Source organism: Palaemon carinicauda, chromosome 3 (genome assembly GCF_036898095.1).
Source record: "Palaemon carinicauda isolate YSFRI2023 chromosome 3, ASM3689809v2, whole genome shotgun sequence".
Lineage (NCBI taxonomy): Eukaryota > Metazoa > Arthropoda > Malacostraca > Decapoda > Palaemonidae > Palaemon > Palaemon carinicauda.
Window position 1 is genome coordinate 131452513 of NC_090727.1, and position 25901 is coordinate 131478413.

The following is a 25901-nucleotide window of genomic DNA, read 5'->3' on the forward strand; positions in this document are numbered from 1 at the left end:
AGAAGGATGTCCTAGAGGGCGCGCGTGGTAGGTGTCGTTGGGGAGTTCAACCATGTTATCTAGGGCCTGTCACGGCCCTCCCCATTGATGAAGGGATTATCCAAATGGAAGACAACCTGTGAATAGTGGTTTACACACGCCTTTGTTTAATACACGACACCTACAAGGTGTTCGCGCGAGGGTTGTAACCTCTGCATTCCATGCTTTTATCTTTCTCTAGTATATTTGGAAGATTTATATTAGGAAAGGTATAAGGAAGGACCTTTCTCACCGGGCGTCACAGGCCTCTTCCCAGAAATAGATTTTTCCTTCGTCAAAATCCCTTAAATATCAGATTATAGGCTTCAGTATGGATTCTTAAAATTTTGTAGGTTTACTCTATACTTTGTTCCAAGAAAATATTTATTGTAAACTTAGTACCTAAACTTACATTATATGTACTTTTTAATTAACTGTATTTTGTCTTTTCCAGAAGTGTATAGAAATCAACATTTCTGCAGACGATGGATCTACCTATGTTATCAGATTTTAGCTGCTCCGAAAGTGACTTGGAAGACAACAACACTGTAGCACTAAAATCCATAAATTCAGTACTTAAGCAGGCTGAAGAGGCCCATGAACGCTGTCTTAGTAAGGTACAGTCATTATATTTCAAGACCCTGCATAATATATGTATATACTGTATTGTATACAGTAATACAAACAGCAGCTTTCAACAACAACAAAAATCAGAAGAGTTAATGTTTGGTTTTGAATTGCCTATCTTTGAGTTACATTTGCTTATCATCCAGTGTCACTATTGTTACAGTACTAGCCTATGCTTACATATTTAGTTTTCTTCCTGCTGCAAACGGGTAACAACTTTTTGGTCAGCTCTCATGTTTCTGTTTATTTTTTTTTTTTTTCAAATATTTCATGAGGTCATTGTACTATATAATCATGGCTAGACTATTGCTTGGTATTTTTGTTCTTTTTTGTTTGCATTATAAACTATTTATTCATGTCATTTTAAATTCTAGTTCTTTGAGATTCTTTGCTGGTTTTTGGGAGACCGAAATGTATATCTTTAAATTCGATCTTTATTCTATGTTGTGTTATGTGTAGAGGTATCATTATGCAATCTACAAGGTACTTGTAAGGATGCAATGGTTATTCTGAGAGGGAGTTTTTAGCTTATGTTAAGGGTCATAACTCCCAACCTCTTGGAATTATGGAAATTCAACTGTGTAGTACAGGTATTGAGCCTCATTATGGAGAAGGCATGGCTATTAGAATTAACTGCATACCTAGTATAACGAACAGGATGCTACTGTCTGGGAAGATAGAATGAAAAGAATGGTCAGAATTGTGAAAAATCATCTAGGGTTGTGAGACAAGGGCAATTTTTCATGTGGTACAGAACAATCTTACCTTGGATACGGAGCTATTTTACCTTGAGTACAGGGCAATTTTACCTGGTGGCTGGACAAAAAACTTACAAAGGGAGTCCCCCTCAATTTCCCGCTTTTAGACATTCAACTGATCTCAGGGGAGGGGCACACACTTGGTTGTCCTGATTGTATCAGGTGTGTGGTCGGCAAAAGAAAGGTGTCTGCCCATCAATGTATTTCACTTCTAGTGCTTTGCAGCAACCTCTCCAAGGACGTCTGATGAGGAATGCGATATTGTTGATGAGCGAAAGCAATCCCGTAGTAGCTAACATTAGCAAGCTAGTCGGCAGGTTTTCTCCATTTGTAAGTTGACAGTACGTCTTGGCGCCGTACCACACCATAGAGTTCTCTGTCACATACATCTCTGACAAGAGTAATGTTCTAGCAGTCGCCCGGCGTAGGTTGTAGGATCATCAGAGTGGTTCATACATCCCTGCATAGCAGAAAGGCTTCTTCCCTTGTGTAACTTACTATTAATCAGCCTGTTTGTTACATGCTAAACAGAAAACTCCTGGTGTTCTGGTCCCCTGTTCAAGGATGCTCTCCAACACTCATTGGATCACCTGGACATTCATATATTTCCCCCATTCAGCCTGATTTGCTGGCAAATCAACTAAGTGTTGATCATGCCAGGTCTCAGGATGACCCTGGTAACTCCCTGATAGACACAAGCCGAGTAGTATCGCAATCTGTAAGCACTTTTAGTTGAGGTCAAGAGAGAACTACCCCCTTGGAACTCGCTTTTTTTCCAGCCGCACTTCCAAAGGTACCACCTATCTGGGAAGTCACTTGCACCCCAATATCTCCTCCAAGCAAAAGTTTTTGTGAGTGACTGCATAGGAGATGTATGAGTACCTATGATGGTCCTCTGTAACTATCTACTAGGGAAAGTGGGCCATTTTTGGTATTGGGGTCATAGAAGGGGTACTTCTCAAGTTGGAGCATTGATGATGCAGATTGTAGACTTTCTTATCTTCGCTGAGAGAAGCAGCTGTCAGTCATGGCTGTGAAAGGCTACCTCTCAGCCTTATGCTCAGTTTTCCAACTGAAGGGCGTAGACCTCTCCTCCACATGGGAGCTGTCTATACTCATGAGTAGCTTCGAGCAGTCTTGCAGACCTGTGGACCTCAGGGCCCCGGAGGGGATGTGAACAGAGTTTTTGTCTCTTGCACCTATGACAAGGTCATACATAGATCTATCAAAACTGTCTTGACGTTAGGAGCGTGGGTTGGAAGGCGGCCTCCTTTAGTATTGTGCTCAAATTCGTGCCCATAACCCCTAATCCCTTAGCACATGTCCCCAAGTTCAAAACCACCTTTATCTTTTCTGCTTGAAGTGTCAGGTGGTAATCATGAGGAGGTGCTTTTGTGCCCCTTAGGGGCTCTGTATCTTGGGACCTCGGTCTCGGCGACTCTTCCTTAGCACTGGCCGAACTATAAAGAGAGATGTCAAAGAGTACAATCTTGTTCTGGCTTTGTAAGATAAGATAAGCTTGTGATTCAACCATTGAGGGAATTGAGGTACCAGCTCATATGAGAGCTCACCAAATTGGGTATTGGTCCCACATTGACCTTCCAAAATAATCTAGCAGTTTGCCAGGTGATGAGGGCAGTAGTTTGAAAGAGCCAAACAACCTTGACTGCCTTCCGTGTAAGTGGGTATACTCATAAGCCTTTTGATACTTCTGTTCTTGGCCCTCCGATGGCTGCTCAAGAAATTGTGTGGCCAGCCTAGGTCCCATACAGGATAAAAAGTATCTTTGGTAATGTGTCAATGTAAGTCTGAATGATAGTTGGAATGAAAGGTTCTTCTGCTTCCTCTTTCCTTCCCCTCCCCTGTTGATGATGAGGTTGTACCATTATGTGTTGGATCTGACATTGATGCTGGTAAGTGACACCTCTGAGCACCTTTCCTATTAAAGCAGGTGTGTAAATAGTTTTTCCTTAAGGGGGAGTATGGTGGAATGAATACCCAAACTCATTGATCATCATGTGTCAAGTATTTCATTTTGGTAAAAGGAAAAAGATTCCTTCATTGATAGAGTACCAGGTACATGACCAAGTATAGGCCAGGCCTTTTTAGCCCGCTCATCCCTATGATCGGCTGACAGGAGGTTGCTGGAATCATCTCCCTCACTTCCTTAAAGGACCAGTGAGACTGGCATATTTCAGGGAAGAAAACTAACCAACCACAGTAATTCAGTTCTAGAGCAATTTCTTAATAACAAATAGTGAGTCTCCCTATTTAAAAGAAATAAAGACTTGCACATGATACGGTATACAAATCTGTCCTTGAATGTTAAACTTCTAATAGCCTACTGGAAATGTCCTTGCCTGGCAGTCTGTTGGATGGGACTTGATAATTTTTAGTAGTGTCTGAAACCTCAACATCCTTGTGAGCTAGGAAAGGGAGTTTTGGTAAAACCTCGAGGTCTATCTGCTGTGTCATCAACGGCCATTGTCTAAACCTCTCTTGTCCTAGTTTGAAGGAGAGTAGGCTTGGGTACTGATCATTTGTATTTATGGTCAATCTCTAGGACATTGTCTTGTCCCCTGCCTCTGCCATTCATGAGTGACCTTTAAAACAACCCCTGTCAGTCCTGAACTGAAGTCAAAAGTGAAAAGTTGGACTGGAAAGTAGGCAGGATTACTCACCTGACCTCATCACCTTTTGACGCCTTCATTAATTCAACAGCTGTTCCACTTCTTTGAAGAAGTTTCCTATTTTAAAAGGCTCAGATTTGTAAAGATAGGAAAAATACAGATTACTTTTAAAATTTATTATATTTTGATGTACAGTATAGTACAGAAGCTTTACCATGGTTACGTAAAAGCAGATCCAATGGCCATTGCAAAAAAAATCCGTACAGACCCATTTCAAGGGAATTTATTGCTTTCGAGAGAAATTATCACACTAGAGATTATTGGCCTCAACTAAGGTTATTACTTTTGTCCAGCGAAGGATCTTCCTTTTACGAGTTCTCTTACCCATCCCTTCATACGTAAGCAACCTCAACAAATCTTTTTCTCTTCAACTTTAAGAGGAGAATCTCCTGATAAAATGAGTTGTATTGTAAAAGTAACTTCTCTCTCTGTTACCCATCCCTTCTCATGTAAATAACCTCGGCGAATCTTTCACTCTTCAACTTGAAGTGGAGAATCTCCTGATAAAATGAGTTGTAGAAGTAACTTCTCCAAATCCGGACTTTTACAATTTTCTTTTTGTAGTGCCCGATGCATCAGAAGGTTAGAGATGTTAGCTTATTAAATTTGTGTAAGATTCATGCAGAGTAAATTTTCACAATCGTTGTTATTTTAGTTTAATACCAACCCAGTATTTGTAGATTCCTTATCACCACCCGACAATCTAGTGGGATGAGTAGCAAACTGAAATATGTAAGCTTTTTCTAGTACTGTCACAGTGTTGACATCGGTGTTAAGGTGTCAACTCAGGATTGAGCTGTTCATGTCAAGAGAGTAACTCGTATCCACTGCTCACGGCAGAAAGCTGGCTCTTGAATCCTATATGAATATAAATATATGATAGGTGTTGAAATAATGAATTTTGTTTTGAAAATTGGCTTTTATAATGTAGAAAGATGTTGTAGGAATTTTAAGATTTCTCTATTTTGATGTCAAGAAGTTAAGATATGATATATAACTTTTAGTAACGCCAAAATGTCAAGTGCAGATGGAAATCTATGTAATGCTTCCTTACTCTGAATATGTAGATTCAGTTTTTGTATTACAGTATTCCTTGTATGTGGAAACTCACTCATTCTCAAAAATTGTTTTTAAATATTTAACTTAGCCGGTGAATATATAATAGCTGACGTCTCCGGCGGCTCGACAGAAAAACACAAAAACTCGTGAGCGATCGCTATGAAGGTTGCGGGTGTGCCCACCAGCGCCAACTATCGGCCAGATACCGCATATACATGTAAACAGCTCCAGTTCTTCTCTGTCGGTCTGATCGACAAGTTGATTCCATTACTCGCTGTTAACCTGGAGTTTTTCAACAGTCTTGGTGAAGTACTTCTTTTTGGTGCGAGCTTTTGCAGTGCAGGTGTTTTATCTTCAATAAACTCTTGAATTCTTTTTTGGATAGATTTAATTGTTGATGACTTTGGATTGTTTTTGGACTTTCTTTGACTTTTCAAAATGGCTGACCCTTCTCCAATTCCTAAATTTCATAAATGTAATGCTAGGGATTGTAACAAACGTCTTCCAAAGGCCTCTCTCGACCCACATACTGTGTGTTCTAATTGTCGGGGTAAAACCTGTCAATTAGGAGATCGGTGTGATGAGTGCGTGGTTCTTTCGGAATTCGACTGGCTAGAGTTTGACAAGTATTCTCGTCAGCTAGAGAGAGATAGGGTGAGGAGAAGTTCCTCTAAATCGTTAGAATTTTCCTCCTCCCATGCCCCTGAACCTAATCCTTCCCCAGTAGTAGTTGTGCCTGAACCCTCTACTAGCACTCAGGAACCATCAATGCGGGATATGTTACGTGCCATTCAAGCTTTGGGCGAGAGAGTTGAGTCGTTAGCTACGGACCGTAATCAACTCATGGTTGATGTAAAAGAGTTAAAGTGTCAGAGTGCCACATTAGAAAATCGTGGAGAGAAAGTGATTAGTGCGCAAAGTGTTATCAGTGTTGCGACCGAGGGTTCGTCTGTTCGTGCCTGTCGTTCGCCTAGTCCGAGACCTCTTGCAAGCTCCCATGCCCCAGGGAGAAGTAATGTCGTAGGACTTATGGGTTCGAGAGGCTTTAACCAACGAACAGACGTTCCCTCTATGGTTTCAGGCGTGTCTCGTCAAGACCGCCCCTACCATAAGACGAGCGAGACGGTTTTCTCCTCGTCATCCGAAGGCTTATCGCGTAAGAAACCGTGGAGCAAGGTTTCGAGACCCTTAAAGCGAAAGTCAGTCCCTTCAGGACAGGTCCAGCGTCCTGGTTGTAGCCATTGGGACAGCTCTGACCCTGTGCAGTCATCGGAAGACTGCTCGCCGCCTAAACAGAAGCGTAACACAGGCTCCGAGAGTCTTAGTGTAGGCAATGTTTTGCAGTCACAGACATTACCCTCGTCTCTTATCGCACCCATTCCCGTTGATCCTAAATGGGTTGTACTGCAAGACATGCAGAATAAGCTTGCCTCTCTTATGGAGGACTATTCTGCTGAGCAGGTTCACGATGATCCTCGCCGCTTAGCTGATCGAGATCCTGGCCGTCAGCCGCCCAAACGAGCCTTTGCTCGTCCTGTTGACGTTGACGTTACAAAGTCACGTCAGTCACGTTTTGTAGAGCCTCACTCGATGCAGTCCCGTGTTGACTTTCAGCCGCTCGTGGACGTTCAGCCGCTGCCACATGCTCGTGTTGACGTTCAGGACGTTCGCCAACCAGCGAAGTTGACTTGTTTTGACGTTGAGCGTCAAGCACCGCAGTCAAGAGTTGTTTTGACTGCTCAGTCTAGGCAGTCAAGGCAGTCTCGAGTTGACGTCGAGCGTCCTCCCGCTCCTGTTGTTGTTGCTAGTCAGTCTGTTAAGCAGTTACATGACGTAGCGTCCTGGACTGCTACTGATGCTCCGGTGCGTGTGGACTCTGCTTGTCAAGCATTGCCACCAGGGCAGGTCTCTCCCTTGCTTGAGACTCATCAGTTGTCGGACGAAGCTCCTTCAGATGAGGACGTTGCTGATCCTCATCCTGATGATAATCCTTCAGATGTAGATGAACCTAAGGCTGTTCCTCCTTCGATGGATTTTAAGAAGATCATGATGATTTTCAAGGAGCTTTTTCCAGATCACTTTGTTGCTGTTGCTCCTCGTTCGCCTCCGTCTGAGTTTGCTCTAGGCTTAGCTGCTACCAAGCCAGCCTTTACTAAGCTAGTGCTTTCTCGCTCTTCTAAGAGGGCTTTACGTCTTCTAGGCGACTGGTTGGATACCAGGAGGAGTTTGGGGAAGACGGCCTTTGCCTTCCCACCTTCTAAGCTTGCTTCTAGATCGAGCGTCTGGTATGACACGGGAGAAGTTCTCGGCTTGGGAGTCCCTGCCTCTGCCCAGGGTGACTTCTCAAGCCTCGTAGACTCCCCGTCGCCTGGCCATGAGACGCTCGAAGATTTGTTGGTCCTCCTCGGACCTTGACCATCTACTTAAAGGCGTATACAGGGCCTTTGAAGTGTTTAACTTTCTTGACTGGTCATTAGGAGCATTAAGTAGGAAGATCTCGTCTACCGACCAAGATGTTTCCTTACTTATCATGTCCTGTATGGACAAAGCCATCCGCGATGGCTCCAATGAGCTCGCCTCCACCTTCACGTCGGGAGTCTTAAAGAAGAGAGAAACCCTTTGCTCTTTCCTTTTGGCAGGAGTTACTCCCTGTCAGAGATCGGAACTGCTCTTTGCTCCCTTATCAGCGGCTTTGTTTCCACAACAGCTGGTTAAGGATATAGCTGCTTCGCTTGTGCAGAAGGACACACATGACCTGATGGCGTCCTCTGCTCGCAAAGGGGCTCCTTCTTCATCCTTTGCTGTGAGACCCAGGATCGAGACTCCTGCGTCTAGATTTATCCCGCCCTTTCGTGGCAGAGCTCCCAGTAGGGGAGGCTCTCGTACCGAGGGAAAGAGAGGTAAGAAGAGAGGAGCCAAGTCCTCCCGTGGCAGAGTCTGACTGCCCACAGCCTCAGACAGCGGTAGGTGCCAGATTGAAGAGCTTCTGGCAGGCCTGGGAGAAGAGGGGTGCAGACCAAGAGTCTGTTCTGTTGCTCAAAGAGGGGTACAAAATACCGTTTGTACGCAAACCTCCTCTAGTAACAACTCCCATAGACCTCTCTCCCAGGTACCGAGAGGAGTCAAAGAGACAAGCCCTAAATCAAGAAGTGTCTCTGTTGCTAGAGAAGGGAGCGGTGGTGAAAGTCTCGGACCTTCAATCACCGGGGTTTTACAACCGTCTCTTCATAGTCCCAAAGCATACAGGAGGTTGGAGGCCGGTGCTAGACGTCGGTGCGCTCAATGTTTTTGTTACAAAAACAAAATTCACGATGGAGACCACGAAGTCCGTCTTAGCAACGGTCAGAGAGGGAGACTGGATGGTCTCTCTCGACCTACGAGATGCGTACTTCCACATTCCTATACACCCGGATTCCCAACCGTTTCTGAGGTTTGTTTACAGGAATGTGGTGTACCAGTTTCGAGCCCTGTGCTTTGGCCTCAGTCCTGCTCCTCTCGTGTTTACGAGGCTCATGAGGAATGTGGCAAAATTCCTCCATCTATCGGGAATCCGAGCCTCCCTGTACTTGGACGACTGGCTTCTCAGAGCATCGTCCAGTCATTGCTGTCTGCAGGATCTACATTGGACGTTGGGTCTGGCCAAGGAGTTGGGACTTTTGGTCAACTTAGAAAAGTCCCAACTGATCCCATCCCAGACTATTCTATATTTGGGGATGGAGATTCGCAGTCCAGTTTTTCGGGCTTTTCCGTCTGCCACCCGAATAGAACAAGCCCAGCTCAAAGTCCAACTAATGCTGAAAAGAGAACGTTGTTCAGTCAGGAACAAGGGCAAGACTTTAGAGACGGTATCAATCCCAGTCTCCGAACCAGTAAAGGCATGCCTGAACTGGTGGGACAGCAATATCAGTCTGAGAAAGGGACTATCCCTAGCAGTCAAGAACCCAAACCACGTGTTGTTCTCAGACGCGTCGGATTTGGGTTGGGGTGCGACCCTGGACGGTCGGGAATGCTCAGGTCTGTGGACCTCAAGTCAGAAGAGCATGCACATCAACGGCAAGGAGCTATTAGCAGTCCACTTGGCCTTGATGAAATTCGAAAGCATTCTTCGAAACAAAGTGGTAGAGGTCAACTCAGACAACACCACAGCTTTGGCGTACATCTCCAAGCAAGGAGGCACACACACCCACACGCTGTACGTGATCGCAAGGGACCTTCTCATATGGTCAAGAAATCGAGGCATCTCCCTGTTTACGAGATTCATCCAGGGGGACTTGAACGTCTTGGCAGACTGTCTCAGTCGGAGGGGTCAGGTGATACCCACGGAATGGACCCTCCACAAGGACGTGTGCAAGAGTCTTTGGGCGACTTGGGGTCAACCCACCATAGACCTCTTTGCCACCTCGTTGACCAAAAGGTTACCGATCTATTGCTCACCAGTCCCAGATCCAGAGGCGATCCACATAGACGCGTTTCTACTGGATTGGTCTCATCTGGACTTATATGCATTCCCACCATTCAAGATAGTCAACAAGGTACTGCAGAAGTTCGCCTCTCACGAAGGGACAAGGTTGACGTTGGTTGCTCTCCTCTGGCCCGCGAGAGAGTGGCTCACCGAGGTACTTCAATGGCTGGTAGATATTCCAAGAAGTCTTCCTCTAAGGGTAGATCTCTTACGTCAGCCCCACGTAAAGAATGTTCATCAAAGCCTCCCCGCGCTTCGTCTGACTGCCTTCAGACTATCGAAAGACTCTCAAGAGCTCGAGGCTTTTCGAAGGAGGCAGCCAGTGCGATTGCGAGAGCTAGAAGAGCTTCTACCATCAGAGTATACCAGTCGAAGTGGGAAGTCTTTTGAGACTGGTGCAAGTCAGCATCTGTGTCCTCTTCCAGTACCTCTGTAGCCCAAATCGCAGATTTTCTTTTACATCTGAGGAATGTTCGCTCCCTCTCAGCTCCCACTATTAAGGGCTACAGGAGCATGTTGGCTTCGGTCTTTCGACATAGAGGCTTAGATCTTTCCAACAATAAAGATCTCCAAGATCTCCTTAAGTCTTTCGAGACCTCTAAGGAACGTCGTATGGCAACTCCTGGATGGAACTTAGACGTGGTCCTAAGGTTCCTCATGTCAGACAGGTTTGAGCCATTACATTCAGCCTCCCTGAAGGATCTCACCCTCAAGACGCTTTTCCTAGTGTGCTTGGCTTCGGCTAAAAGGGTCAGTGAAATTCATGCCTTCAGTAAGAACATCGACTTTTCTACAGAGAAAGCCACATGTTCACTTCAACTTGGTTTCCTGGCCAAAAATGAACTGCCTTCTCGTCCTTGGCCTAAGTCTTTTGATATACCTTGCCTGTCAGAGATCGTAGGCAACGAACTTGAAAGAGTGCTGTGTCCAGTTAGAGCTCTTAAGTTCTACTTAGCTCGTACTAAGTCCTTACGAGGTGGATCTGAGGCCTTATGGTGCTCAGTTAAGAAACCATCACTGGGTCCATTCGTTGCAGCGAGTGCAGTAGTGGGTGAGGGTTCTACCACTACTGTACATTCCCTTAATTCCAATATCCTTTTAATCTGTCTCTTGAAATGTTTTTAATCTTATTTTTGGGTTGTACGGAAGGCTAAGAAGCCTTTCGCATCCTGGTTGATTTGGCGGGTGGTCAAATGTCATTTCTTGAGAGCGCCCAGATTAGGGGTTTGATGAGGTCCTGTTGTATGGGTCGCAGCCCTTGATACTTCAGCTCCTGGGAGTCTTTCAGCATCCTAAGAGGATGGCTGGGCTTCGTGAGGAAGACAAACTAACAAGGCAGAGTAATCGTCTAAGTCAACTTCCTTACCAGGTACCTATATATATTTGGGTTTGTTATGATATAACTGTCAAAAACTCTAAGCATATACGCTATAAACTTTATTAATTCTGGTCTCTACCCACCACCATGGGTATGAATCAGCTATTATATATTCACCGGCTAAGTTAAATACAGTATTTAAAAATGATATTTTGATTATAAAATAAATTTTTGAATATACTTACCCGGTGAATATATATAAAGGCCCCCCCTTCCTCCCCGATAGAGACCCAGCGGGATGAGAAGAACTGGAGCAGTTTACATGTATATGCGGTATCTGGCCGATAGTTGGCGCTCGTGGGCACACCCGCGACCTTCATAGCGATCGCTCGCGAGTTTTTGTGTTTTTCTGTCGAGCCGCCGGAGACATCAGCTATTATATATTCACCGGGTAAGTATATTCAAAAATTTATTTTATAATCAAAATATAATTTTTAAAATTTAACCTCTTTCATTTGCAGAGATCAGAATGGGGAGCTAATCTAACACGGGCCGAGTCAATAGCTCGCCAAGAAATCCGTGAGGAATTCAGGAAAGCTTTGTCATATTTGGAAATTTGGGAAGACCAGTTTCAGAAGGTTGTATAGAAATGTTTGCTGTTATACACTCCTTTATATTGATTTTTGGTTAATCGAGGTCAAGATTAAGATACCACGAAATATGTTTTTAATTACCTTTTAATCCGCTCTTGAAAGCTGATTAGCTAGAAGACTAAAATGAATTAATCTTTATTATCATTGAATGTACCATGAAATATATTTTTTTTTTTTTTGGAGTTTATGAAGTCCCTAGATATTTTTGCCCTGTCTGAGGCAACAAAATATCAAATATTTACTTTAAATCCAACAGAAAAACCAGTGGCTTAACATGCTTATCACTTTTATATTGATAATCTATTAAAGGTAATTAGACTTCAGATTTCAGTTGTTTAAGAATTTAATTATTAACTATTTTTTGCTTGACCTTGGTCTTGAATTCATAAGGAGTTTTTATGCTTATGAGATTTTGTATTTTTAGTTGTTATAAAGTATCCTATAAGAGGTAGATATCCCTATGGTTTGTAGCATTCCATCATCAAACTACCATTGCGAATGCAAACCACCATCCTTTATTTTGAGAAGCATTGTCCAGTGTGAGCGGGAAAAATTTGTGTAAGTTTGGTGACAAACTCTTTAACTTTTGTCTAATAGGCGATTGGAGGATCCCACTCATCTGCCTGACACAGTCCAGCTACTTTTCCTTTGTTGTGGATAGATGTATTGCTTCGCACTTTTCCCCAACTGTCTCACTGTTGTAGCTTTCACCTTAGTATAATTGTCAATGAGTTTGCTTGTTTTGATGAATTTTCTTTTATGTTTTAGTGATTCCTCTTGTGAAGAGAGCTAGTAATCAGTAAAACTCTTTAAAGGAAATATAGGGTACATGGGCATTTTATGTCTACTTATCCATTGAAACCCCTGTAATATTCTGTTTTAAGGATCTCGTGTCTAGCCTTGCTTCACCCTGCTCTGAAAGATCAGTCTGGTCGCCTCCCCAATGGGAAAGATTTTAGGTAGAAGAGAAGGTAAGCTAAGTTTTTTGTGCTATTGGATTCTAACAAACCACTTTGATATACAGTATTCCTTCCTACTCCTCAGACCAATTCTGTTTGATGTCCTCTGTGTACTCCTCTAGCCTCTCGATCTGAGGGAAGTACACATGAGGAGAAAGATAATTAGCATGCATACCTTATGCATAAATCTCCAGGTGCACATGCTGAGAACACACGTGTGTGTAGGGAATTTGTGCCAAGTTCTTTATAGGCAAGACCTCTACTTGAGCATGGTGATTTCGTGCCCCTTGTGGACTTGCTCCCTGTATAATCCCAGAGACTAGGAATACCTTAGTAATATGTAGCCTCTCTTGGGTACTGCAGTTGATCGTTTCTTTGGCGTCTTCCTGGACCACCTTACTTTAGCTAAGGACACAAGTGTTCCCAGTGTCTGGTACTGCCTCTGATCCTGTGTTATCTCTTGTGGCTTAAGACTCTTGAAGTTCTCACAAAAGAAGGCCTGTTGGTTTTGTGTTAGTGCCATTGGATTGATAAAAGTGCTCATGTCCATGTACATTATGCCTGAGATGGAATGATGTTGTTCAGGAAGAAGAGGAAAAAGAAGGCTAACAGATTTTTTAGCTTTGGATTTGACAATGCTCAAACTGATGCCTAAGAAACACTTTAGCTTCTTTTCTGCTTTCAGTTTCTGAGCTGCTATGCCTTCTGGTTCCTTTAGGGCTGGTTTCTCTCAAGGAATTTGGGTTGCGGTGGGAGGAGACGCCAGCTTTTGCTCTGGACTTGTATCTTAACAAGGAAAAGTATCGCCTTCCCCTAGCGAAGGTACAGCATTTCTCGTGTCGTAAGACGACGACTTCTGAAAAATGCTCTAGCAAAAATAACCCTGCATCTTAACACTGATACAGTTCTACAGGGGAGTTTGACAATCCTCAAATACCCCAGTAATGATATACAGTACAAGCATTGAAACTCACCACACATATCATAAGCCCACAATTATCATTCATATGTAATGAACATACTGTACTATCTATTTTCACATACAAGACAACCTTTAGATAAAACGAGGTTGAAAATTAGGGCAAATATTAATGAATTTAGGTCATATCTCTTATGTAAGATGACTGGTGAGTTAAAAAACCATTGGAATATAGGCTAGCTTTTGCTGTATCCTTAGGAATCCAAAATAAATTGAATAACGTTGAATTTATATCGTGCTTATCTTAACGCTGTGCTTCCAACGGAAACCATTTTTTTGTCTGTTTCATCACCGATCATAGCAAATGAACAAACGCATTTACATATCCAAGCAACTGATGATACTATGAGCTTTTAGTAATAATGATGTTAACAAAAATATAATTACCATATCCTTAGAAATTTCTACACATCACATAACAGGAAAATCATTTGGTTTGCATTTAGTCAACAATAATAAACTACCATTAGTGACAGTATGATGATTTTACGGTCTTATGATTATTTTAAGCTGTTACAAATGATAATTTTACATTCCATTTCCAAATATTTTTCCTAACTTCAGTTTTAAGTTAGTTTAGTTTCTTAACAATGTTCACCCACATCAGTTATGGAACCATCAGCAAAAAGAAGGAAGTATGAGGCTAGTTTTGAATTAAAAGTTAAACAAGCAGCCAAGGAATCAAATAATTGTGCGTCCACTAGAATGTTCGAGAAGGTGGTGGGAGATTGAAGAATGACTGGATAATTTGAATCATGGTGGATTTTTAATGAAAAATAAATATACTAATCTAGATTCTATTACTACTGTACCGTCATTAACGTTACCATTAAAATTATTGAAAGGTTATGAAAGAAAGATAAAGGTTGCTGAGAATGCAATGTTTATATTTTGTCAGCTGCACTCTTAGATAAAAGTTGATTTCATTGTTGATATGGAATATTTCATGAAGTAGACTGTTTATTATTATTATTATTATTAATTGCTAAGCTACAACCCTAGTTGGAAAAGCAGAATGCTATAAGCCCAGGGGCTCCAACAGGGAAATAGCCCAGTAAGGAAAGGAAACAAGGAAAAAATAAATATTTTAAGAATACTAAAATAAATTTCTCTTATATAAACTATAAAAACTTTAACAAAACATGAGGAAGAGAAATTAGATAGAATAGTGTGCCCGAGTGTACCCTCAAGCAAGAGAACTCTAATGCAAGATAGTGGAAGACCATGGTACAGAGGCTATGGCACTACCCAAGACTAGAGAACAAGAACATGTGCCAATAATATACTTGGTAAATATGGTTTGGTTACCTTTATTTTTTGGTTATAGTACTGAGGCCTAGGTTAGCCTCTTAATAAACCTCGCTTGGAATTCAATATATGATTTTCAATATTAAACTTACCCGATAATCATGTAGCTGTCAACTCCGTTGCCCGACAGAATTCTACGGGAGGGATACGCCAGCTATCACTATACTAGAAGGGGGTGTACTCACAAGCGCCACCTGTGGCCAGGTACTACAGTACTTGTTGTTGACGCCACCTCACTTTTTCCTCTGTCGTGCTTCCGGCAAGACGTTCTTGGATACGCTTATGATTTTGGAGTATTGTTCACGGTTTGGTGAAGTATTTCTCTAATTTGCAGCTATTCGCTATACTGGAAACTTCTATATTAGCTTAGTTAGCTTTTGGAATTAATTTGATTATTTATGGTGACGAAGAGAGTATGAACTCTCTTTCACCTTTAAATGGCCGACCCTTCCCTTAGACGGAAGTGTTGGTGTCTTAGAGAATATAGACTCTCTTTCTTAATTTTGCTTAACAAAAGTTATAGATTTATTTATATCTCTCCGCCTCTTATAGGCCTCTTCGATTAACTTCCTTTTATTATAAACTTATTAAAATTAATTTTTATATTTGTTTATATTCGACCTTCCTAATAGTAGGCGGTCTTTTCTTGGTACCGAAGTTAATTAACTTTGAGCCCGTCATTTCGGTTTTACCTGTTAACATATTATGCTATTTTAATGTCTTTGAAAGAATTTCTTTGATAGTCTCGTACTGTTTTCAAAGTTGAACTAACGTTTTGTTTTGTCTCTGCAGTTGTTGACGTTCAGAACGTTCAACTTGCGCTCTATCGTTACGATAGAGAAAGAATTTTCACGGTTTCACGTTGCAGTAAGAGTAACCGTGTCTAGCGTTTTGTTCATTCTTTCTTAACTTAATGGTTTTAATCCTAATAAAGGAACTTTTCATTTTGGGAAATATTTCAGTTTTTTCCTTTAACAATAATATGTTTTAACGATATATATGATTGGGCTCTTCTCTCAGGTTCTAAGTCAAGAGAGAGAGAGAGAGAGAGAGATAGAGACGGAGGGAGAAAAAGGAGGATAAACGTTTCATTCAAGCGAGTAACGTTGTTATCGTTTTTGCTCTTCTCCCTAGTCTCTTTAGGGGAAGAAGGTAAACGTTTCTAGAGTGATCTAGTGTTTAGTCTCTTTCCAGCCACTGAATTATTTATCTTTCATTAGATTTTTCTGTTACATTGTAATTCTGTTTTCGCAATTACTAACTTTTGAGAAAGGATAGAATTGCGTGTTTCAGGTAAAAACCACTTAAAGTTTCGAGTTCAGTGAAATAAGTGCAAACAGAAAATCAAAATGATAAGTGATTAGCGCAAAGTGTGTCAGTGTTGTGCGTGAGGGTACTTCTGTGCGTGCCAGTCGTCCTCCCAGTCCGGGACCTCTTGCAAGCTCCCAAGCCCAGGGGAGAAGCAATGTCGAAGGGCAAAAGGGTTCAGCAGGCCTTGATCGGCGCACAGAAGTATCCTCGGTGGTTGCGGGCGTGTCTTACCGAGACCGTCTCTCCCACCCGCAGACGATTGAGCCCTTATTTTGCTCGTCTGCAGAAGAAATTTAGGGGAGAAAACGCTGGTCTCAGGTCTCAAGACCTCTTAAACGTAAAGTCCAGACCTATGCCAGACGTACGAAGTTAGAGTTCAACAACCCGGATGCAGTCATTGGGTTAGCTCTGACTCGCCGCAGTCATCAGTTGAATGCACTCCGCCTAAGAGGAGTAAGGTTCTGCCGCAACAGATCTCTGCTGTTAAGGCTTTACCTCAGCAGACCTTAGTGTCTGCCGACCCCTAGTTGACTCTACTGCAGTCCAGGCAGTCACAACTTTCGGTCTTGATGCGTGAGTGTCGGGCTGAGAAGGTTGCGCCTGCGCTCGCTCCGCCTGCGCTCCCTCCGCCTGCGCTCGCTCCGCCTGACCGCAGTACCGCCTGCCAGGCGTACGATGTTGAGCCACGTTATGAGTTTACTGATCCCAGTGGTGTGCAGCTCCCTCCGCCTTCCTTAAGGCAACCTCAGCAATGGGAACAGGAGGCTTATACCTCTCTTCCTCCGCTTCCACTTGCTGTTCCACCAGTGAGGCAACACTCGCTTGAGGTACAACAACCTCTCCCATCCATGAGTCAGTCTCCTCAGCTCTCGCTGCAGCGAGCTCAACCCTCCTCAGGGCAAGCACCTCAACACCTTAGCCTTGCGCCTCAGGAGCCTCAACTTGCGAGACTTTTACTGCGTTCTGCGCAGCCACTGCCTTTTCGCTCTCAGCTCACACCGCAGGAACCTCAACTCGTTCCTCAGGAACTTGCTACTGCGCATCCGCCAACCACTCAGCAAGCGCAACCCTTGAGTTCAGCCACTCATGCCAGGAGTCAGCCTCCTCCACCCATGCGCCTACCTTTTGCTACTTCTTTTGATCAGCCTTTGCAGACTGAGCCTCAGGTGTTCCCTCAACAGAGTCTTGAAGAGGAAACCACAACTATTGTTGTTCCAGCTCGTTCTGACTCTGCTGTTCAGCATACCTTACCTCCATTTTCAAACATTATGATAATGGAGGTTATTTGTATTACTTATAAAAATATATTGGTATTCCTTGCAATATATTTTTAACAATATCGCAAAATATGGCAAAAATATGAATCATGAGTTATGAATGTAAGGTAAATATTATGTTGATATTAAAACCCCATGCAAGCATGCATAAAGCACTCTAGCACTGGTCATGGAATTTCTGAGAAATGTTAAACGCCATGCACACGCTCTGCTTACCTTACAACATGCTCTACATACAGCATGCTCTGCTTACAGCATGCTCTGCATACAACATGCTCTGCATACAGCATGCTCTGCATACAGCATGCTCTGCATACAACATGCTCTGCATACAGCATGCTCTGCATTCAGCATGCTCTGCATACAACATGCTCTGCATACAGCATGCTCTGCATTCAGCATGCTCTACATACAACATGCTCTGCATACAGCATACTCTGCATACAACATGCTCTGCATACCTTACCGCATGCTTCTCAGTCACACATCTTTGGTTGTTGCCAACTCACTAGACTGGCAAGCAGTTTCATAACGTTGCCTTCTAGTCTGCTGCTTTTGCACCAGTGAAACCCTCACTGAGAGAACTTAGCTTTTCTAGGATATGGTCCCTGTAGATGAGAAAGTTCTTTTCTCCCTCCTTCTGATATTCCCTTGAGGACTCTGTCATTTGGAGGGAGCCTTTAGCTGCGTAGCCTCCTATGGACTTTTATTTAAGCATAACATGCTTCCAGGGAAGGTAATGGTTCCACTTCAGTCGCTAATCCCGTCTGTTACCACACCTGCTCCCATAGATCTTGAGCTGTGTTGCAAGACATGCAGGCCAAGCTTAGTCCTTGTTAGAGGATTTTTTTGTTTACGGAGTCAATGTGTCACGGGGAAGACGTTCAACAACCAGCAGAAGTGACTTGTTGTGACGCAGTGCGGCAACCTCAGCAACCCGATAAGGAGTTGTCTGTACGACCCAGACAGTCTAGACAGATTCGGGTTGTCACTGTACTTCCTCTCTTGCCCATGGTTGACAGTTCACAGACTGTGCAGCAGTACCATGATCTTGTGTCCGGCTCCGTCAGACGACTGGCTTTTAAGAGCTCCCACAAGTCGTCGCTGTCTGGAGATTTTCAAATGGACTATGGATCTGACCAAGGAACTGGGCCTCCTGGTCAATTTTGAGGAGTCTCAGCTCGTCCCATCCCAGACCATTGTCTCCTTGGGTATGGATCTTCAGAGTCGAGCTTTTCGGGCTTCTCCGTCGGCCCCAAGGATCTTCCAAGCCCTAGAATGCATCCAGAGCATGCTGAGAAGGAACCGATGCTCAGTCAGGTAGTGGATGAGTCTAACAGGGACACTTTCATCGCTGGCCCTGTTCATCGTGTTAGGGAGGCTCCACCTCCCCCCCCCTTCAGTATCATCTAGCTGCTCACTGGATAAAGGACATGACGCTAGAGACGGTCTCAGTTCCTGTTTCCGAAGAGAGGAGGTCTTCTCTCGCGTGGTGTAAGAACAGCTTTCTTCTCAAGGAAGTCTACCTTTGGCTGTTCAGAAACACGACCGCCGTCTCCTCTCGGACGCATCAGACACGGGCTGGGGTACGACTTTGGACGGACAAGAATGCTCGGGAACATGGAATCAGGAGCAAAGGACACTTCACATCAATTGCAAGGAGTTGTTGGCGGTTATTCTGGCCTTGATAAACTTCAAGTCCCTCCAGCTTAACAAAGTGGTGGAGGTGGACTCTGACAACACCACAGCCCTGGCTTACATCTTCAAGCAGGGAGGGACTCTTTCGTGGAAGTTGTTCTAGATCGCAAGGGACCTACTCATCTGGTCTAAAGATCGAAAGCTAACTGGTAACGAGGTTCATTCAGGGCGTTATGAATGTCATGGCAGATCGCCTCAGCCGGAAGGGTCAGGTCATCCCCACAGAGTGGACCCTTCTCAAGAATGTTTGCAGCAGACTTTGGGCCCTGTGGGGTCAGCCAACCATAGATCTGTTCGCTACCTCGATAACCTAGAGACTCTCTGTTGTATTGTTCTCCGATTCCAGACCCAGCAGCAGTTCACGTGGATGCTTTTCTGCTGGATTGGTTCCATCTCGACCTGTATGCATTCCCGCCGTTCAAGATTGTCAACAGGGTACTTCAGAAGTTCTCCTCTCACAAAGGGACACGGCTGACGTTGGTTGGCTCCGCTCTGGCCCGCGAGAGAATGGTTCTTAGAGGTACTGCAATGGCTGGTCGACATTCCCAGGACTCTTCCTCTAGGAGTGAACCTTCTAAGTCTACCTCACGTAAAGAAGGTACACCCAATCCTCCACGCTCTTCGTCTGACTGCCTTCAGACTTTTGAAAGACTCTCAAGAGCTAGGGGCTTTTCGAAGGAGGCAGCCAGAGCGATTGCCAAAGCAAGGAGAACATCCACTCTCAGAATCTATCAGTCTCAAGGGGAAGTCTTCCGTAGCTGGTACAAGACCAATGCAGTTTCCTCAACCAGTACCACTGTAACCCAGATTGCTGACTTCCTGTTATATCTAAGGAAAGTAAGATCCCTTTCAGCTCCTACGATCAAGGGTTACAGAAGTATGTTGGCAGCGGTTTTCCGCCACAGAGGCTTGGATCTTTCCACCAACAAAGATCTACAGGACCTCCCTAGGTCTTTTGAGACCTCAAAGGAACGTCGGTTGTCCACTCCAGGCTGGAATCTAGACGTGGTCCTAAGGTTCCTTATGTCATCAAGATTTGAACCTCTCCAATCAGCCTCTTTTTAGGACCTCACATTAAAAACTCTTTTCCTCGTGTGCTTGACAACAGCTAAAAGAGTAAGTGAGATCCACGCCTTCAGCAGGATCATTGTTTTCACATCTGAAACGGCTACATGTTCCTTGCAGCTCGGTTTTTGCTAAACGAGCTTCCTTCACGTCCTTGGCCTAAGTCGTTCGAGATCCCAAGCCTGTCCAACTTGGTGGGGAATGAACTGAAGAGAGTACTTTGCCCAGTTAGAGCTCTTAGGTACTATCTAAAAAGGTCTTAACCTTTACAAGGACAATCAGAAGCATTATAGTGTGCTATCAAGAAACCTTCTTTTCCAAGTTCTAAGAACTCAGTTTCTTACTATTCAGGCTTCTGATTAGAGAAATACATTCTCATCTGAAGGAAGAAGACCTTGCTTTGCTGAAGGTAAGGACACATGAAGTGGGAGCTGTGGCTACTTCAGTGGCCTTCAAACAGAGCCATTCTCTGCAGAGTGTTATGGATGCAACCTATTGGAGAAGCAAGTCAGTGTTCACATCATTCTATCTCAAAGATGTCCAGTCTCTTTACGAGTACTGCTACACCCTGGGACCATTCGTAGCAACGAATGCAGTAGTAGGCGAGGGCTCAGCCACTACATTCCCATAATCCCATAACCTTTTAACCTTTCTCTTGAATACTTTTTATGGGTTGTACGGTCGGCTAAGAAGCCTTCCACATCCTTGTTGATTTGGCGGGTGGTCAATTCTTTCTTGAGAAGCGCCGAGGTTAAAGGTTGTGATGAGGTCCTTTAGTATGGGTTGCAGCCCTGTATACTTTAGCACCTTTGAGTTGATTCAGCCTTCCAAGAGGAACGCTGCGCTCAGTAAGGAAGACGATCTTATTAAAGGCAGAGTAACGGTTCAAGTCGACTTCCTTACCAGGTACTTACAGTGGAACCTCTACACACGAACGTATCTACATCCGAATTTTCCAACATCCGAAGTAAAATTCGAGCAAATTTTTGACTCTACACCCGAATTTTATTTCGACACACGAAGTAGCAATTTTCGTCGTACCGGTTGTATCCGAATTTTTCGACACGCGAAGTACAATTCGAACACGTTCCTACTCTACACCCGAATTTTTTTTTCGACACCCGAAGTAAACAATACTCGTATGCGTAGTCGGTGCTCATAGCGCCTGATGTGTTTTTTATTTCCGCCAATAGAAGGCAGCACTTCAACCTCGGAGGGACCCTCAATTAGCGTGGCTCTGGTCAGTCCTCTGTTCTCGTTGGCTTTATGTGGTTGTGCCCTGTGCGTTCTGCTATTAATTGTGTTTTAATCGTGATTTTTTACATTCATCCTTTTACGGTATTTTACGAAAATCATGGGTCCTAAAAGGCTTAGTTTCGCAAGTGGTAGTGGTAGTGGTGAGAAAAGGAATAAGGGAATGCTTTCTTTAGAAGTAAAGCAAGGAATTATTGAAAAGCATGAGCGTGGCGTCCGTATGAGTGAACTTGCAATAAGTTCCGCGCAAATAAAAGAGGTGTTAGGAAAATATCAAGACGTGGTCGACTTCATCGACAAATACCATCCAAAGAAATTGCAGGTTTGTCGTGTAGCTGCGCAGTTTGATGATGTTTCCCTAACTTATTTTCGAAACATTCTGAAAAGCTGTACCAAGCAACTTTCTATCGATAGCTTCTTTAAAAAAACTACGAAGCGAACTCGTGATGAAGAGGAAGGAAGTGGTTCAAAGAAAACAGCAAAGAGTGAAGAGAAAAAAATTCAATCAATTTTAAGTGTAGAGAGTGAAAGTGATTAAAATTAATCATCAAAAAGAAAAAAAGAAAATGTAAAAAAAAAATATAAATTATAAAAAAAAAAGCTAAGTTATGTTAAAGTTCACTTAGTGTAAGTTAGAATAAGTTACGGTAGTGTACGTTTATCGTAGTTAACCTCTCTACCTCCTCGCCGCCCGTCCGTGTCCTCTCTGCATAGCAAGACTAACAACACCTGCCCTGGAGTTTCTAAGGTAAAGTGACGCTAAAAACCCGTTTCTTATTTATCATTTTTTGCTAATTCTTCTTATTTACATGTCTATTCTTCTTATTTACATGTCTATTATCTAATTTAGTGTTCATTATTCTCATGGGAAAATTATGTGTAGTAGTTTATTAAGAAGTTATCATAGGTTTTTGGGCTCAACCACGGATTAATCCTATTTCAATGTATTCTTATGGGAAAATTCGTTTCGACATCCGATCAATTTCTACATCCGAAGTTGGTTCTGGAACGGATTAAATTCGTATGTAGAGGTCCTTATTATTTCATTGTTATTGTGGATAACTGATTATATGAAATACGGGATACTTAGCTATCCTTTAGTCTTGTACACTGGTTTTTCACCCACCCCCCTGGGTGTGAATCAGCTACATGATTATCGGGTAAGTTTAATATTGAAAAATGTTATTTTCATTAGTAAAATAAATTTTTGAATATACTTACCCGATAATCATGATTTAATTGACCCACCCTTCCTCCCCATAGAGAACCAGTGGACCGAGGAAAAAGTGAGGTGGCGTCAACAACAAGTACTGTAGTACCTGGCCACAGGTGGCGCTTGTGAGTACACCCCCTTCTAGTATAGTGATAGCTGGCGTATCCCTCCCGTAGAATTCTGTCGGGCAACGGAGTTGACAGCTACATGATTATCGGGTAAGTATATTCAAAAATTTATTTTACTAATGAAAATAACATTTTTCATATCGGTTATGTAAGACGACCTGCAATTTTCGAGGGTGAATTTTAGGATTTAAGGGTCGTCTTATGTTGGGAAATATACGATAAAATCTTTAATCAAAATTTCACCTCGGCCATCCCTTTATAGTCCTGATGTTGAAGGGAGAAGCAACTAAACTTATTTACTGAACAGAGTTACTAGGCTTCAATGACCATTTCCTAGAAGATACTCTTAAATAAAAGGAAAAATAAAAAGTTTTCCTATATAGAAGAAACTTTCTTAAATACAGGTATATTTCTGCTGCTGGCTTAAATATATCCATATTAAAGAACTTGTGTTATTATAGACAGGAAAAATGCAAATGATTACTTAAATATTGTCATTTTATATTGTTTAGTAAAGTAGTCTAGTTTTTAATATTTTGTTTTGGATTTCAGGAATTATGTGAAGCCTTCAACAAAAGAAGAGTACTGCTGGAACGGAAGTTGAATGACATACATTCTCATCAAAATAATCTTAGCAAAGCCATGTTTACCACAATGGTAAGTGTAACCAGTACCTAGTTTTGATGAAATTTCAGTTATGATTGATTTTTTTCTTCCATAGGGTCATCACTGGCACTTTTTTTTTTTAAGCTTAGTCAAAAATTCTTTTACAGTAATTCAGTACTTTGATAAAGTAATGTACTGTATTGTACACCAGTTCAAGAACTTTCATGTTTTCAGGGAGTTACTAAGTATTGTATGTATTTGAGGTTCATGGGATTTTGCTTTCAAGAAGCAATTTCACAAGTCCAACAATTAGAAGGCCATACACTTGAATAGAGTAACTGCATTATAAGAGTTATATCCACATTAATATTTCTATTGTTAATAACATTTTAACTTTATGTATATACAATAGCTGCAATATTGTAACTATATTTAGAGATTTCCCCATAATTTTATCGAGTGCAGTACCATATTGATTTATTTTGTTTCCAAAGGATATTGAATATCTTTATAACATTTTTAGAATGGCTGCTGCTTTACTCATGCTGCATTTATTTGCCCTCTTACAACATTCAAATTTGAAATGTGCCTTATTAGAGAAAATTATTTAATTAATGCTTCTGTGTACTTTTACTAAGGGACGTATCAGAGCTGCATCAGAAAGCAAGGACCTGCCTTTTCAAGAGGCTAGCACTATGCTAGGTATCACAGGAAGAGTTATGGAGGTAAGTGAAAGTGACATTTTCTATTATATACCTATCTTTTTATTGATTATTTTTCATATTCATATGTAAAATGTGCTCAAAATTAATGAATTCCAGATATGAGGGGGAAGAAATATTGTCCTATTGGAAGTTGGGACAATGTTTGCATACTTGAGAGTCTCAAAGTTTAGTTTAGATCAGGGGTTAATTTTCTCTTAGACCTCAACCAACCTGAAAGGCCTCATTATCCCTTGATTTTGTTGCCCTGGACTTTTTCTTAAACCCTAGCTGATAGGCTTCTTACAACTATACCTACTAGAAGCAGCAACCCTTCAGTCTCTACTTAGGCTAGCTGACCAAGACATTGCAATCTTCCAAAACCCTTTCCAGGAGTTAATCATGAACCAGGTTGTTGTTAGGAGATATTAGATAGATTGCTTTGACTGTGAAGTCATTTGGATCTGGGGGACAGGGGGAGGATCCCACATTATTGACCTTATTCCACTAAACATGTTCCTACAAAAGATACCCTTGCTGATAGACATGCAGAGTTGATGGGGCAATATATCAGGAAGGGAACTTCATGGCATCCTTGGACTAACAAGATATGTACAAAATTTTTACTTTCATATCCCTATTGGTCGGGCATGGTGGAAATATGTTGTTTGTTGTACGAGGCAAGGTGTTCCAGTTTAGAACTCGCTTCGTTTATCTGATGGTCTTTACCTGGACTTTGCATACTAATTCATCATGGATTACAAAGAGATTTAACCCTTTCTAGACAAATCGTGTAGAATAGTCAATCATTACCCTTATCCTGAAATAAATTGAAATAGACCAAAATAGCAAGAAAGATTATGAAAAGAAAAAAATCATGGAGAAGGCATCTAGTACCACCAAATGAACGCCCTTTTGTCCGATAATCGCTTTATAATCGATGATTTAGGCTAACTCACTAATGTTAGCACATTGGAGAGTTCAGGGTTGTGAGATAAATGCAAAGGTTAATGAGGTTGGACTTGGGAACTTTTAGCTTAAGAACCCACTCTTGGAACACATCTCTTATGTGGGGAGACTGACAGTATACTTTAAATCCAATGTGAGATAGTATGTGTAGGTAGTTATAAAATGGTCACAGGTGTACACTTGGTCACTTATCAGAGCGCCAACTTCTTATTTTTTATATACTTTGTCATTGATTTTTCTTTTGTGGATCCAGTGCGTGAATTGATACAAAAAAACATAATTTCAGGAGATTAGAGATGTTGAAGCTTTACCGAAAATCACCTTCCAGAAGGCTGAAATGTTTTTTAATGAAGAAACTCGACTGAGGTTGGGATATTTAGCATATTTGGATGTTTTACCTCACCAGTTGGCTATAGTTCACCCTTATAACATTGTTTGTGGCCCAATGGTGTTTGTTGTTCAGGTAAGATTTGTTTGTTGTTGAATTTTTGGATCTTCCATTTGATTATAATGTAGAAACTCCTTATTTGCTGAGTTGACTATCAAGTGTTTTAACTATTGATATGCTGGAAATTCTTCAAACATGGCCGTTGAATTCTCAGTACTGGGCAACAGATCTAGGGAAAAACAATGACTAAAAAAGTTATTTATAGCCCTATGATCCTGTCATATTTTCATATTAATATTTGAGATACAGGTTTAAGATAAATTGTGTTCTAGATATCAGAACAGACTTCTAAGTTTGGGCTTCATTTCAAATGCATTGTATAAGAAATAGTTCATGTAGCCCTATACATATTGAAATATGCATGATGCTTTTAGTTATGGCTGTTCTTGGTGAAAAAAGA

At 42.2% G+C, this 25901-nt stretch overlaps 2 protein-coding genes across 4 annotated transcripts in view; both read left to right on the top strand.

Moving 5' to 3' along the window:
- Positions 1-25901, top strand: part of LOC137638528 (uncharacterized) — a 79373-nt gene that overhangs the window by 12206 nt on the left and 41266 nt on the right. For all 3 annotated transcript variants that reach the window (XM_068370651.1, XM_068370652.1, XM_068370653.1), the window contains exons 2-6: positions 473-635; positions 11454-11570; positions 23330-23434; positions 24022-24108; positions 25340-25516. In XM_068370651.1, the coding sequence (XP_068226752.1) occupies positions 504-635; positions 11454-11570; positions 23330-23434; positions 24022-24108; positions 25340-25516 (618 nt within the window). In that variant the 5' untranslated portion in view covers positions 473-503. The remainder of the gene's footprint in view (positions 1-472; positions 636-11453; positions 11571-23329; positions 23435-24021; positions 24109-25339; positions 25517-25901) is intronic.
- Positions 6563-7684, top strand: LOC137637885 (uncharacterized). Its single transcript, XM_068369994.1, has 2 exons — positions 6563-6959; positions 7053-7684. Exons 1-2 carry the CDS (start codon positions 6566-6568, stop codon positions 7565-7567), a joined length of 909 nt encoding a protein of 302 aa, XP_068226095.1. The 5' UTR covers positions 6563-6565; the 3' UTR covers positions 7568-7684.